Source organism: Ambystoma mexicanum, chromosome 9 (genome assembly GCF_040938575.1).
Source record: "Ambystoma mexicanum isolate Mex_15411 chromosome 9, UKY_AmexF1_1, whole genome shotgun sequence".
Taxonomy (NCBI): Eukaryota; Metazoa; Chordata; class Amphibia; order Caudata; family Ambystomatidae; genus Ambystoma; species Ambystoma mexicanum.
This window is the reverse complement of record NC_090931.1, coordinates 525,258,064-525,274,462: the sequence shown is the minus strand read 5'-3', so window position 1 is coordinate 525,274,462 and position 16,399 is coordinate 525,258,064. Positions and strand designations below refer to the sequence as shown.

The 16,399-nt window shown below is 45.7% G+C and overlaps 1 protein-coding gene across 4 annotated transcripts in view; it reads right to left on the bottom strand.

Moving 5' to 3' along the window:
- The window catches only part of BCAS3 (BCAS3 microtubule associated cell migration factor), a 3,943,855-nt gene that overhangs the window by 3,873,627 nt on the left and 53,829 nt on the right, over positions 1 to 16,399 (bottom strand). For all 4 annotated transcript variants that reach the window (XM_069615076.1, XM_069615077.1, XM_069615079.1 and 1 more), the window contains exon 2: positions 13,118 to 13,207. In XM_069615076.1, coding sequence (XP_069471177.1) covers positions 13,118 to 13,191 — 74 coding nt within the window. In that variant the 5' untranslated portion in view covers positions 13,192 to 13,207. The remainder of the gene's footprint in view (positions 1 to 13,117; positions 13,208 to 16,399) is intronic.

The window sequence follows — 16,399 nt, the reverse complement described above, 5'->3', positions numbered from 1 at the left end:
GACCGATGCTTCTGATGAGCCTGGTGCCACCGGCGCCAGGACAAGGTCCAAAAGGTCCCTGTGGGGACCGGCTGGTGCCTAGGATTAGGGTTAGGGGCCTGCTTCCAAGGACGTTGGGCTGGTCCTGGCTCCTTGGAAGCAGTAATCATGACATCACCTTTAGCTGACCCTAACGGCAAGTGCCTGCGAGTTTTACAGTTAGTGTCTGATTCTGTCTTTTGAAAGCCATGCTAGCATTGTGTGTGAATGCATGTTTTTTGCTCAAAGAACATCCATAGCTTATTACTATGATCGTGTATTTTCAAGGCATTAAGCTGTTGAAGACAAGAGGCTGCTATTCTATGGTTAGGAAGCTCTGCACTTGCTTCTTAGCCGAAACCACAAGCGTTATTCATCAATGGCAATAGATCGGCTACAGCAGATGTCTTAACTTTGTCTTTTGACACTAGCCTTTGCCGTATGTGCAACCGTGTATTTCGTATTCACTGCATGCACAGTGAGTGCAGTGGTCTAATTTGTAGCACACCTGCCTTAGCTCGTTCGTAACATTTGTAAATCATGACAGCCTGTATTTTGAAATTTGCTGTATTGTAGATATGGTGCACATCACCAAACTAGCAGCACTGGAAGTACTGCATATATTCTGAATTTAGCTGTATTGTAGGCACTGAGCACATGTTGAAACTAGCAGGATTGCACTTACCGCATACATCTTGAATTTATTTGTACTGCACACATATGAATCTAGCACACAAAGGTTTAATGTTGCTGTTGGCCACAATCAAGCTTTGAATCTTGCTGCCCCCAGACTACACACCGTGACTGTTCTGAATGCTGCTGTCCCCATAGGTTTAGCAGGTTGTTGATTCCTCTCACTGTTTAATCTCACTCCATTGCTGCTGCTAACAGAGGGTTGTTCTGCCGTTAGCCCCAGCCACGGTTTGAAACTTGATACACTCAAACTACACACTGCGACCGCTCTAAATACTGCTGCGCCCAATGTTTAACAGGGTGATCGATTCCTCTCGCCGTTTAATCTCGCTGCACTCAGAAGTACACGTTGTGACTGTTTATTCCTTGCCACACACAAAGGTTTAGCTGTTGGTTGCTCTACTCAAACGACTTCAGACCCGAACCCTACAGGTCTTTACTATGGCCAACTAAACAGCAGTGTATGCCTCTTCATAAGGCGGACCAGAGTCCGCCTACAACCCACAGCCTAGCACTGGATCACCATTTACGCCCAACTTTAGCACAAACCAAACTACCTCACAGAGATCTTTTGCCACTGTGAGGCAGCCCGTGGGCGACTACAAGAACCTCTGCCTCTGTGAACTGACACCAGCACGCAATCCGACTACCAAAGAGGGGCCTTCGCCACTGTGAAGCAAGACTGGGACACCACAGGAAGACCCTCCCCACTGTGGACCCGACTGAAGCACAAAACTCACCAAATAAAGAGAGATCAGCATTGCAGTGAAGCAGAGTTCTGCACAGCACTGCATGCTCGGACCACACCAACCTAAAAGGAAAAGAGGAAAGCATGGAAATATAACTGGAGACCAGTAAATAACCTAACCACGAGAGAACACGCCCCTAGTAAACAACAACAAACATACACCACAAACCTAAAAGTAAATCGCAAAAGCGAGGAAATATAACAAGAGACCATGAAGCTGCCGACCCAAAGGACACCCGTCCCCGGGAAACTTGCATCATAAACTCAACACAAACAATACAGGGGAGGATATATCAGGGGCAACGTGCTCGCCTTGGAAGCAAGACGACACAGAGCAACAAAGGTTCGATCCCCAGGTCCGCGCTTAGAAACCTCTGGGTATTAAGCGCGTTATAAATAACCTATCAGATCATATCATATACCCAGACATGCCCCCATACAAAAAAGCCAATAACTAGAAAGGAAAAAAGAAACAGAAGGGAAACCATAACCCAACTGGATGAACCCTCTAGAATTCACAACACTTAGGAACACCACTAATTGGACAAAGGATACAAACCAAGAAAAGAGCAAACACTGAAAACTTCTTACACTACCTTTCCACCTACAACGCCAACTGAATGGATAAGAACCAACTGCCAAATAACCCACAAGCAAGAACCCAACCAAACTTGGGCCCCACCAAGACACCAAATACACCAAAAAAGCAAAACACAGCAACTCAGATAACACCAATGGGAAAACCCCCAAAAGATTCATGGCCAAACTCTAGTCCATAACCATTAACATGCCCTACATTACCATACACTGTAATAAAGTGCCCAGGCACAAACAACCAACCAACCTGCACAAACCAAACCTAAGCAACCCTGCCATCAACATAATTAGACTTCACAGCGAGGAGATAGAACACCCAAGAACAATCTCAACAAGCAGTCCTACCTAGGAGAGAATCCCTAGTAATGAAAACCTGGCAAACACCACACCGGCTGGGACACACGAAAGAACAGATAACAACCCACAAGGGAAAATAGACAAACTGCACTGCAGCTTACTCAACGTAAGATCTATGGCTAAACCCAAAACAGAAACCTATGACCTCTTAAGCGAGGAAGGCACTGACACGCTTTTCCTCACAGATACATGGCTATCTAACAACTACAAAACTATTGCGCATAAAGCCATACCGGACAATTTCAACCTAATACACGGCAAGAGAAAACCAAAAGAGGAAGAGGAATCGCAATGGCACACAAAGAGCACATCTGCGCCATTCCACTCCCCTCAACTGACAGACTGTGAATCTCTCCTCGTCAAGATCAAACTCAACAACCAAGCCAACTTAGTGTTCCTTCTGATCTACAGACCATCATCCTACAATCCAAACTATGCAACAAAATGTGCAGACTCCATCGCCAGCATTTCCACCAGCCATGATAACCTAATCGTCCTAGGGGACCTCAACATCTGGTTGAAAGAGAACGAAACCACAGCAAACTCACTTGGCGCCCTCCTGGAAACACTCCACTTCAAGCAAATAGTAGGCAGATCCACCCACAATTCCAGACACAACTTGGACGCAATCTTCTGCAGAGAAGGACTCTGTGCATCCGCCCCACCGATACCAATGGTATGGTGTGATCAAGACCTGATACAATTCTCCATCAAACTTCAAACCTGCATACTGCCTGGAAATGCAATATTACACGCAACAAGGAAAAGAAACTGGAAGAATCTTGACTTGGAATCCTTAAAAGACCTGCTGGAATCAACTCAACCAAACACGGCCTCGCTAAACAGAATAACCCCAGACTCAGTGGATAAAAAAATGTATCGCTCACTTAACTCATTTCTTCTCTCCTTACCTCCCCTCTCTTCTTGCAAATTGTTCTAAATGCCGATTTTAAGATTTGATTCATGTATACTGTTTTGCTTATGCTGTTCTATGTGTGATGTGTTTCTTGTTGTTAACTGTAAAGCGCCTTGTATGAAGGCACTATATAAAATAATAATAAATAAATAATAAATAAAATATGGAACACCTGGATCACTGAGGCCCTAGACCAACTAACACCAGCAATACCTTTCAAAGCCACAACAAAAAGATGGCAGAAAGGTGGTTAACTGAAAAGCTGAGAGAACTCAAAAAACAATTGCCAACTGGACAAAATATGAAGAAACCATTGCAAACAACCCGGAATATACAAATCAGCAATCCTCAAAGCAAAACAAAACATACTATGCCACAAGTATCCTATCGGCAACCAACCCACAGAAAGTGATTTGAAACCAATAGACAAAGAGGTTTTCTCCACATTCCAAAGGACACCAAACTCGCAGGATCTCCAAGCGACCCTTGCACCACGGGGCATGTACAATGAAGTCCTCAACCACAGCATCACACATCCGGTTTCTGATGAACCTATCCCTGAACACTGGAATAGTACAGAAAACATTCAAATCGGCTTATATCAAACAACTGATAAAAAACGAAACGGAAATCATGGAATACGTAACTAGTACAGATTTATATCCAACCTGCCCTACCCAGCAAAAATACTGGACGACCATGTATACAAAATTCTACTTAACTACGTAGACACTAATGCAATACTCGATCACTCGCAAGTCGGCTTCAGACCCATGAGAGGAAGTGGATCGGTACTCCTATCCATACCGGAAAACTTAAAAATAAATGCAGACCATGGCACTCAATCTGCCCTCATACTGCTGGACATATCAGCGCGTTTGACAAAATCAGTCACACAAAACCAATCAAAAGATTTCTGGAATGCGGTGTAAAAGACTATGCCTTAAAATGGCTAAAATCCTTCTGCACAAACCGAAAGAACCTACCTACCGCATTTTGCCTCAAATACCAAAAATCTCTTCTGCAGAGGGCCACAAGGCTCCAGCCTCTCCCCTCTCCTCTTCAATATATACATGGCCCCTTTAATGAAAATCATTTGAAACCACGGACTGACCGCCTACAACTACGCATCATCAAGATAGCCACGACCCAAGACCCAAGCAACACTCTCAACAATTGCCTCACCAACATGTACAGCTGGATGACTATAAACCTCAAATTAAACCTGGCCACAACAGAAATAATTATCCCACCCCCAGTGGACAATGGAAGCAACTCACAACTTGAAAGAAATGCTTCTACCTCCTGAGACTACTCAGAGGGATGCTATCCTACCTCTCCTTCTCACATAGAACCCTTGCAATCATCTCCATAGTTTTGTCAATAATCGACTGCGCAGACAGCCTCTATCTTGGAATGTCAGAATGGCTCACCCAAAAACTTCAATGCATCCAGAACACTGCAGAAAGAATTCTCCTGCGATTAAACAGAAGAGACCACATCACACCAGCACTGAGAAGCCTACATTGGCCGCCAGTATAAATAAATAAATAAATAAATAATAAACAAAATCACATTCAATTCAAAGCACTCTACATTGCCCGCAAATCATTAAACGGTCAGGGAGGCAAATTCCACCAGGCCAAGATCAGCTGCTACCAACCAGGAAGAGACCTATGATCAAGCAACGACCTCCAAATCGAACGAAATATGAAAAAAGGAAATTCAGAGGAACTGCATTCTCACGTCTAATTGCTTATATATGGAACACAATAACAAAGGAAATTAGGAAAAAAGACCACCTCACCTTAAAAAAATGACTGAAAACATGGCTATTCAACTCCCAATGACCAGCACAAATTAGACACTGGGCCTCATTACGACCCAGGCGGTAAGGGGTTTACGGCAGCGTAAACAGCGCCGACCCTTACCGCCTGATTCCGAGGTCCCTTAGCGCCATGGAGGATTTAACACCTGCTTTTAACAGGTGTTAAAATTCATGGCGCTAAGGGACCTTGTTAATTACGCCACCGTAATTTACGGTGGCGTAATTAACGCCTTCCCCACTCCCATTATGCCCTATGGGGCAAAAATGGGAATGGGGAAGGGTAAATGGGGATTGGGGACTTACCGCCCCGCCAACCTCGGAATGGGGCGGTAAGTCCGCCAACCACCATGGCGTAAACGTAGTTTACGCCATGGTGGTAAAGGTACGACCCAGGCGGTAACTTACCGCCTGGGTCGTAATGAGGCCCACTGTCAGCAATACCAATGGGGACCGAAGGAAAGTCACCAACTACTAGATACCCGCTTCCAACTCCTCTCCAACATACCCAAACCTACCTCACACGATCCTTGGATCAGTCTTATTTCCACTGAAACACACACATAAATCATGAAATTAACTGCCACAAACAAACACCCATCACTGCACGCTGCCCATCTGGACGCGGTAGCCCAGTGCGAACAATTCAAACACACCTAGGGACCTGACCCACACCAGATGCCGGTTCCTCCTGGTTCTGTAGGCACCGGCGGAGGAGCACAGCCTCTGTCCAATTCCCTCTTCCCTCAATGGCCTACCTGACCCACTCTCTTGCAGGGCCATGTGGCGGCTGGAGATTATACCGGTGGTAGAGGTGCGCGTTATAAGGCAACTAAACATAACATAACATAACTTTGTCACGCTCACCTGGTATCCACGGGGGTGCCACACGATACTGGATGGAGGTCTAAGCGCTATCCCGGACCCCTCTCTGCTTGGTTATGTGCCAGATGTTGGGTAGTGCCTATAACAAGAGAATGGAGGGTTAAGAGACTGGTTCTGTGATGGGTGGACTCCCACCTCCCTGTGGTCCAAATCCCCTCCTTTGGGGTTATTGCGTTGCCGCGCCGATGGCGAAGACCATGGTGAGTTATTGATACGCGGAGCGCTGCGCAGTTTAATGGTATTAATTGCTAACCTGTGTTCTCTTCTCTTCTTTGTACAGGTTCCAGTGATGTTCCGGAGTGATGAGCGATCGAAGCGCTGCTTGCCCAGGTAAGAATAGTTATTAATGCTGTCCTTGTTTCTTTACCTTTTCAGGTTGCGGCGAACTCCGGAGATGGGCGAGGTAAGCGAAGCGCAGGATGGATTCATGACTGGTTACTTCACAGGTAAGTGTTCTTGCTCGCTAATGCTGTTCTTGCTCTTCCAGGTTATTAATGGGATACGGATCTAGGGCTTCAGGATCGGGCCACAAGAGAAGCAGATGAGCAGGAGCTGGACACAATGAGCGTTACGCTGCAGGAGTGCAGAATAACGCGAAGCGTGTTCTGCTGTTTGGGTGTGGTTTAAATAGCCCAGGTAAAGTAGTTCCAGATCAAGTAGTTCCAGATCAAGTAGTTCCAGATCAAGTAGTTCCAGATCAAGTAGTTCCAGATCAAGTAGTTCCAGATCAAGTAGTTCCAGATCAAGTAGTTCCAGATCAAGTAGTTCCAGATCAAGTAGTTCCAGATCAAGTAGTTCCAGATCAAGTAGTTCCAGATCAAGTAGTTCCAGATCAAGTAGTTCCAGATCAAGTAGTTCCAGACCAAGTAGTTCCAGACCAAGTAGTTCCAGACCAAGTAGTTCCAGACCAAGTAGTTCCAGACCAAGTAGTTCCAGACCAAGTAGTTCCAGACCAAGTAGTTCCAGATCAAGTAGTTCCAGATCAAGTAGTTCCAGATCAAGTAGTTCCAGATCAAGTAGTTCCAGATCAAGTAGTTCCAGACCAAGTAGTTCCAGACCAAGTAGTTCCAGACCAAGTAGTTCCAGACCAAGTAGTTCCAGACCAAGTAGTTCCAGACCAAGTAGTTCCAGACCAAGTAGTTCCAGGCCCAGCCACACTCAAAACACTAGACCGCATGGCTTGGTTCTAAAGAACTGAGCTGTGTAATAGGCCTCCATGTTGGATTAAGGTCCAAAACTGGTATTACTTTATTCCTGATAATGAGCCTGGCGGCAAGGGCGCCAGGACTGACTCCATGTATGTTTCTGATGGTGTTTTAAGGCCCTTGGGGCCAGTGTGAAGGGTTTTAGCCCCACTGCTGCCAGGGGGCCGTTATACCTGAGGGGGTCACGGCCAAGGATCGTGACAACTTAGAAGAATTCTGAAGGTAGCTAATGCGTTGCACTTAGAACAACTTTGAGAGTAGCTAATGTATTACACTTAGAAGAACTGTGACGCATAAGGATGTCATGGTAGCAGAAGCACGACAGACACAAGGAATGCAGTTCAAGGGTTTTTATTTAACTTTGCATGGGTTGGAAAAACGCCTATTCTACAACTAATTGCCAACGATGGGAGCAAGCTACGGCCATCAAAATAAAGAAAACAGTGTCCTGGTAATGTCATGTCAAAACAAAGATGGCCTATACGAAAAAATCTATTGCCAAACCTTACTCTATTTAACAAAAAGGTGTGGGATGATGTGTAGAACAAAAACAGTGTATAGCACAAAATGAAAAGGTCCAAGGTGTTCACTAGTACAGAACTGCTGAACTGTAGCTTCCCCCTTACCCATGTTTCAGCACGGGACAAGACAAAACAGGAGTCGAACGTGGAGTACACTCGAAGCTCGTGGCACATGGAAGCAGGCCTCTATGCAAGGCAGGGTCTTCCTAAGCAAAGTCTCTCTTTCAGTGTCGATCTAGAGTCTCTCCACTGGGAAATATCCTGCTGTACAGTTCATATGCTTTAACGTTACTGTAAGGGCCAAGATGAGAACACTAGAAAACAAGCTGGTATGCCAGGGGAGAATGCCCCGCGACAGGCGGAGCGCAACGACCTTGGGGCATGGTGGGGCCGCAACGGCGGAATGTCCAGAGTTACAGACGTGAACATTTCATCCAGCCGTACCAGCGACAGGCTGTGTGCTACGGCGGCGGACATGGTTGGGGAGAACAGGAGCAGGGTGCCGCGGGAAGACCTAGGCATGGAGCGGCTGCCAGTTGGCGTTCTCTCCTCTCGTGGTGCACCGCGAGGGGTCAGAAGCGCCAAGCCGCGGCTAAGTGTCATGCTGTAACTGATTAATGTTTATTTACACAATGACGGGAGTGCCGCGGAGAGAAAACGCACACACATTGACTTCAAGCAGAGGGGGTCACACTGACAGCTTGAAAAGCTCACTCACCTGCATTCTGTCCCAGACCGGCTATCGGGTCTCACAGCAAACGGGACGCCATTCTCCTCGGTACCTTCAGAAAAAGGGGGTGGGGCTTACAAGGGTTTTTATGCCTTGGCAAGTAAACCAGGCTCTAATCGGCTAGTTAAGCAGAACGTATATAAAGCACCTGCGAGGAAAGGCTGGGGTGTTCATTCTTGTTCTCTTTGCAGAACCAGCTGGACGTGGAGACGGGAGCTAAGGAAGGCCTGTGGGCCTACGAGGATTAAGAGTAGAAGAAGATCCAGAGGTCCATATTGCGTCCCTGAATAGAAAGAAAAGAGAAGAACACTAAAAACAGAAGACAATTGGAAAGGAGGCCATTTATTTTGAAGAACTCTGCTTGGCGGATAGGATTTATATTTCCTAACATAATTAAGTCAAATAAAGACAACTTTTCTTTATTAAGAATCAGCCTGCCTGCCTCTTTGTTACAGTTACAAACAAAAAATGCTTCAGGTCCCCCTCCGTCGGGCTCAGACCTTTCTCTTTTCCTTTTGACGTGGACTTCCCTCAGCTGGGCTCAAGTCTATGTACTTTTATCATAAAATATCTCACAAGTAAAGGCTCACTCCATGAAGCCCCGTCAGAGACCATCGACAGGGTGCCCCAGGTGCCAGACCATTCTGCGGCAGCTTATCCTCAAGTCTTTTTCTATTCCTCAGCAACTCCCTCTTGCCGCTTAACCTTCACTCGCATCTCTCAATATGGGTCTTTCAAAAAGCTGTTCACTTTTCAACAATCTTGCTGCTTGCAGCCTTTGCTTCAAAGCACACCGGTATCACACAGTTCCTTCCAACTCATCGGTTTACACAAAGCAGCTTTTATCAGCGGCTTCATTCCTCGAGCCAAGGACGATATTCCGGCAGCTATAACTCCTCTCTGCCTCCAGCGGACATGCAAGAGGCTGTTAGTGAGAATTCTCAAAATGTGCCATTTCCTCCCACCGTAGAGCCCTCCAGCTTTTTTGTTAAACTTTGGGACTTTTTAATTCTGTTTGTTTTCTGTGTTTATTTCCTTTGGTTATGGGGTTTAAACAACTCCATAGGCATCGTCTTTTCATTTTCTGTCACACAGCACCCTCAGTGCAGTGGCACAGGGAAGCCTTTCAGGCGTTCCCAAGGTTTAAATACCTTCTCTGGGATGAACTACTGTTTCCCAGAGTAAGTAAAGTGAAATTTACTTTACTAGTCTTTTTAAATTCCTAGACCCAGCACACCCCATCTTACAATAGAGTGCTGGAGGGGTTACTTAGTATCCCCTATGTCTAGATACTCATCTAGCAGTCAAATGCTACCCTTTCCTCTCAGAATGGTTGGTGGCAGTGGTTTTACAATGAACTACCATGATTTTTCCCAACCGTGAACTCCAGTAGCGTTAAATCGCGGGAGCCATGTTTTTCAAGATGGCGTCTGAGCCTCCTTTGTTTAAACAGGTCCCGGTCTTCTTTTTTCGACATTTCTTTTTGGAAAGGTCCTTCTAGAGTGTGTGTCTGTGCACCAAACTAGGTTTGGTCCCTTTGTTCCTTCGCCTTTGGCGGCCTTCAGGAGTGAAGACCGCCTCTGGCGCCCGAGTGTCTGGGGTGGGCAGGAAGTGAGGGAGGTGCCCAAAACTCCCTGTGCTTAGTCTCCTAGGAGACCCAAATCCACTCTGTGGTGAATGGCTGGCTTACTGTCCGGCAAGGACAGCCACCCTGCAGGGTGAGTGACAGCTAGGCTGGAATGAATGAGAGAGAAGTGAATAAAGGGCAAGTCTCTTGGCTTGGAAGGCAAAGTCGACCACTGGAACGAAAGAACTGAAGACGAGCTTGAAGAGAACGGCTGCTGCAACTCCTGGACTGTTGGTTTGCCCGGTGAAGTCCCGGTGAAGTCCTGCTGCAGGTCCGAATCACCAAGTTCATCTCGACAGAGAAGTCCTGCAAGGACGACTTGTCCCTTTGAGTTGGTGGGACCAATCAACTCAACATTAAAGCCACCTGGATACCAATCTCAGAGCTGGTTGTATTTTCCTTAGAGTGCTGCAGGAAACCAAACAACCAGGGAGAGGGACACCAGCTTGTGTGCTTGACTACAGCTACCGGAATTGAAGATTTGCCAGTTGCCAGCTTTTTGACCAGTCTCCGTGCAGTGCAGGAGTACCCGACATTCTCCCTCTCGTCCCCACGACGGAGTACCAGGAACAACGAGATCTGCAGGAACTGCCAGGAACAGGGGTCATCAGCTGCATCTTTTTCTTCATTTGTAAAGGTACTGTAAAATCAGAGTACTTACCTCTCGCGGTGAAAGTACTTGAACTTTCCAAACTCACAGGCCTAATCAGCTTGTGAACCCAACATATGATTCTTCTTGCTACAAACTATTCCTAAGAACTTTTGCAGAGACTTTTCCGTTTATCTACCATAACTGCTTTATCCTATCCAAGACTTTAGCCCATTGACTTTGGCCTAGCCTATTGAATTGACTCTTCTGATGAACTCTAAATATTTGCACTGTCTACGAATAACTGTAACCTTTCATGTTCTAATAATCTTTGCTTTTTACTCCTCTTGAAAAGTATTTCTGAAATAGTGTTGAAGGGTATTTGTGTATGATATATAATTGCCTCCTTCTTATGAATGTTTTATAACTGACAGATAAATAAATTAATACATATTTATCAAAGAAACCTTGAGTGTAAGAGTTAGTTTGAACACTTGTGATTGTAGACGTCTATGTAACATCATTACAGCTCACATTCCCTCTTGAGATAAGCCTGGCTGCTCAACTCCGCTACCAAAACTGTGTAGTACAGACTTATACCAAAGATTGGTTTGGCTTACACCTGTAGTCCTAGTTGGGTGTAGTTGTCCCAAAGGGTACTGCATACAAACTTTGCCTAACAGAGGCCCCTGGATATTGTGCACAGATTTCAAAGCTTCGCTCAGTATTCCTGCTAGGTTTTGCTTGTGCTGCTCGCCGACCATTCGGAGATAGTTGATCACCATACAATGGGATAAAGGGCCTCTCCCTACCCTGTTCGGTCTGCCACCACTCCTTTGCGATACTGCTGCCACCATAGAGTTTTGCTCGTCTGCTGTGTGTGTACTCACATGGGATTCAGGTGTGAGTCGTCGTAGGCAAGTGCCTGACTCTGTTAGTCTGGCTGTGTGTGAGTATGTCTGCCCCCAGAGCAGGGGGGTGAGAGAGTGAGAGAGTGAGAGAGAGTTAAAGCTCCTCAGATAAGGTAATAGAATGGGGAATCAGGGAAGCAAAAGCAGAAATACTGCATCTCACCTTCAGGTGCCTCACTCCTACTCACCAGGGGCCCCTCACCCAGGTGATCCTCCCGCACTGGTCCACCCCCAGGAACTGGATCCAAAAGCGATGGCCATGTCCTGGCCATCAGGATGACAGATCCCACAGGACTAAGTGGTGAGAACACTTAGAAGAATTGTGAAGGTACCATTGGACTACAGCCAGATGAACCCTGAGAACAGCCAATGTATTATACCGAGAAGAACTTTTAAGAGCATCCAATGTACTAACCACCCGGCTCCGGTCCAACGTACCCAATACACGCACTATGGGCCAGACAAACTACAACGCGAAACACACACCCAACATAACACACATCCACATACAAACATTCCAAGACACTGGGCCTTATGGACACAAGCCAGTGCACGCAATCACACACAAAGCCAATCCAAGACACTGGGCCTTACCCTTACGGATACAATAAGCCAGTTAACACAATCAAACTCATTAAGCAAGCCAACTCACATACATGCCAGTTTCTCCTGGCTCTATGCTATCCCCCTTTCCTCACTAACAAACGCCCCCCTCTTTCTTACGGAGACACATTAGCGCTTGGAGACCACACCAATGGTAACGGTGCGCGGTACAAATTAACAACTTCATAACGAATTAATATTGCATTAGAACTTCCGGTGCATACTAGACTGTTTCTACACTAGAGAACGACCACATATTCCATTTGAGGAGCATGGCTCTGCTTAAATCCCTGAACGATGAAATGCTGTATGCAAGGTGAAAATACAGGACAGTACAGTTTAGTGCCCTGTCCATTGACATGAACACTGGCCCAAGTGTAAAAACAGTAAACGGCCCCATTCAGAAAGGTCCTTAAAATTCACAAAATTTGCCAAAACCTAACAACCAAACTAGGATGCTCTCTGAACCTACCACTCTCGGACTAATTTTAATGTTTCAATTCTGTACGGTCAGGGTCAAAAACTCAAAAAAACTTCCACGCGATGGTTATACAGCTTAGTGAGTTATCCATTCACCTCAGATGCATATTACAACTGCAGGACACAGGTTTGAATTCTGCCACATTGTGCTACAAAACAGAAAAGACACTGGTCGTAATCGCTATGTAAAAACAAAGCACATTAGGTCAAATCCAGCACACTGGACGGCGAAGCAATAATAAAACAGCGTCAGTAGGTGGTGCCATTTCTTTAAAATGGAAACCCCATACAGAACTATGAAGGTAAAAGATCACGTGAAGTCCTCAGCTAACTCTATTGAAAGTGAACGCCTTCAATGACGTCGGCCTCGAGACAGGTATTTAATAAAATATTAATAAAAATACAGCCTTACGTTACAGCTTGCGGCCGGACCATCACACCACCACCAGTACATCTACTAGGACGGCGGGGAGATTCTGATGCCATGGCAGCACGTGGATTCCTGTTTGGATAAAAACGAGTAAGAAGGGTAAAATATAATGTCTGCTTTTTAGATACAATTTATTTTCCATTACTTTTGTTCTACAACAGTCTAATAAATTACAGTGATCCGTTCTACAATGCCTGTCATCACTCATGTATTAGGTGCATGCAGGACACAAGTTATTAAAGGATAAATAACTAATGTATATGATGCATTAGACGGTCTCATGCAGAAGGGATGTGGCCAAGCAGTTCGGGCTGGACTGCACCTTTTGGGGGTGGGACCAAGCCTGATTTGCATATGGTCTTTACCCTTTTGTAAAGGCTCGTCAGGCGAAGAACGATTGTCTGGAGGGTTGACCAGAGCAATGCCAGAGGTTAAGATTATTTCTAAACCTTCCAGCCATTACCTCTTTTGTTTAGCGGCAGACCTGGCAAGACATTTTTATTATACCAGTAGCGTGTTTACAAGTCATTAGCTCTCACAAGACTGCTTTCAACAACCACTGGCAGATACTTTGGATGCAAAGCCTGATGGTTAGGCTTGACTAAAGCGCTCTCTCTCTCCCCCTCAGGTGGCCAGGGCACGGCCATCGCCTTTTAATCCAGAACCATGGGAAAGCCCAGTGGGGAGGATCACCTGGGTGAGGGGGTCTTCGGGGAGTGGGGGTGAGGCGACTGATGGGGAGATGCAGTATTCCCCTCTTTCCCCGTACCCATGACCCCTGCTAGTTCATAGGATTCTCTTATGTCCCTCCCAGCCCCCATCCCTTTTCTACACAAACACTGGGCAGAGGAAGAGGGCGACAAAGTAACAAGACTAACCCTTACATATCTCATTGGACATGTCCTGCTAATTGGTTCAGGCAAAGTCAGGCACTTGCCTTTAATCACATACATCTGATACCCATTAGCGCTCGCCACACGAATAAAAGGCGGAACATAGAGACCTACTCTAACCAGCGTCCAGCTCCGTGCCCGCACTCTCCATCGTACCAGGCAGGTGAGCACAGCTGTGGTGAAGACCCTCTGGGACTTTTTGGTGATTGGCATATCTGTTGCACTGCCGTGAGTATTTGTGCTTGGTAAGACCCTTATAGGCCTAATTACCTCGTACCCCCAGCCCGCCTCCACCCCGTGCAGCCCTCCCTGCCCTCCCTCCTCCCAGACCGTATCCCTTCCGTGTCTGTCCCTCGTTCCGCCTCCATCCACCCGTGATAGGCTCGACCGCTTCCTCCTTTGACCCGATTGGTGCAGACGAGAAGCTCCCCGTCTCATTGCTGGTCCTCCCCAGGCAGCCCTGTGCCTGGCAGCCCATCGGCTGAGGACCCGAGGCAAAGGGCGGCTCCTACAGTGACGGCTCCACTTCGTATCTGCAGGTATCCGCAGGAGAAGCAAGAAGCCAACAATAAGTGTGGCAAGGGCGGGGACAGAAGCAATTACTTCTCGCCATACTACCCTACCACTGAACCTAGAATCCCATATCTGTAATATATTTGCATTTGGAAACTCTGTCCTATACATGTAAAAGTTGAATTTAGGTGCCCAATAGCCTCTCTTTGAATTTAGAAGTGTGCCCAATAGCCTATCTTTGAATTTAGAAGTGTGCCCAATAGCCGCTCATTGAAAGTTGAATTTAGAAGTGTGCCCAATAGCCTCTCTTTGAATTTAGAAGTGTGCCCAGTAGCCTCTCTTTGAAAGTTGAATTTAGAAGTGTGCCCAATAGCCTATCTTTGAATTTAGAAGTGTGCCCAATAGCCGCTCATTGAATGTTGAATTTAGAAGTGTGCCCAATAGCCGCTCATTGAAAGTTGAATTTAGAAGTGTGCCCAATAGCCTCTCTTTGAATTTAGAAGGGTGTCTAAAAGCCGCTCATTGAATGTTGAATTTAGAAGTGTGCCCAATAGCCGCTCATTGAATGTTGAATTTAGAAGTGTGCCCAATAGCCGCTCATTGAAAGTTGAATTTAGAAGTGTGCCCAATAGCCTCTCTTTGAATTTAGAAGGGTGTCTAAAAGCCGCTCATTGAATGTTGAATTTAGAAGTGTGCCCAACAGCCGCTCATTGAAAGTTGAATTTAGAAATGTGCCCAATAGCCTCTCTGTAAAAATTCAATTTAGAAATGTGCTCAATGGGTTCTATGTGAAAGTCAAACTTAGAAGTGCATTTAGAATTTGAATTTAGAAGTGTCCCAATAGCCTCCGTGTGGAAGATGAACTTAGAAATGTGCTCAATAGGCCCTATGTGAAAGGTGCAATTAGAAGTGCATCTAGAATTCGAATTTAGAAGTGTCCTAATAGCCCCTCTGTGAAAGCTGAACTTAGAAGTTGAATTTAAAGTGTGCCCAATAGACTCTCTGCGAAAGTTGAACCTAAAAGTGTGCCCAATACCCTCCCTGCGAAAGTTGAATTTAGAAGTGTGCCCAATATCCTAACACTCTAATAATTTGCCTGGTTGAACCAACTAATCTCCCTAATAACCTCTCTGTGCAAAGTTGATTCTAGAATCATGCTGAATACCTTCCCTGTATAAAGTCGAATTGAGAGAAATGTGCCTATTAGCGTACCCTAATTGAACTGACTAGTGTCCTCCAAATTAGACTCTCTGCGCTTAGATCAAATTAGAAGTGTACACGACAGCATTAAGGTTAGAAGCGTGCCTAAATACCCCTTCTGCGCAAAGTCTAAGTTAAAGTACACCTAATAGTATATCTGTGTAATGAAGAATCCAGAACTGTGCCGAATAGCCTAATACTCCCTCTATACAAAACTGAATCTAGAGATATACCTAATATCATCCCTATACATCATCTCTGTGTACAGTAGAACTTACAGTTGAATCTAGAAGTACACCTAATAGTCTAACATCATCTCTGTGCAAATTGAACTTGGAGTGTCCCTAATAGCGTGCCCCCACTGAATTTAGAATACAATTAGAAAACCCTCTTAGACTCCACCTAAAAGTCCAACCAAATCCATACCTGGGATGTTGCTACATTCGATTTCTCCCTAATAGCTTTCCTGTATTCCAGCTAGAAGAAAGCGTATCTGTGATGTAGCTACAACTAAATAAGCCGCCTAACTAGCATTTCCTAATGTATTGCTACACCACAAAACAGCCTAATATCCGCAAGCTAGTACAAATAGTACACTATAACCTAGAATAAGTGAATAATATCACCGGCTTCATAGAACCCTGAAATCAAGCCTACC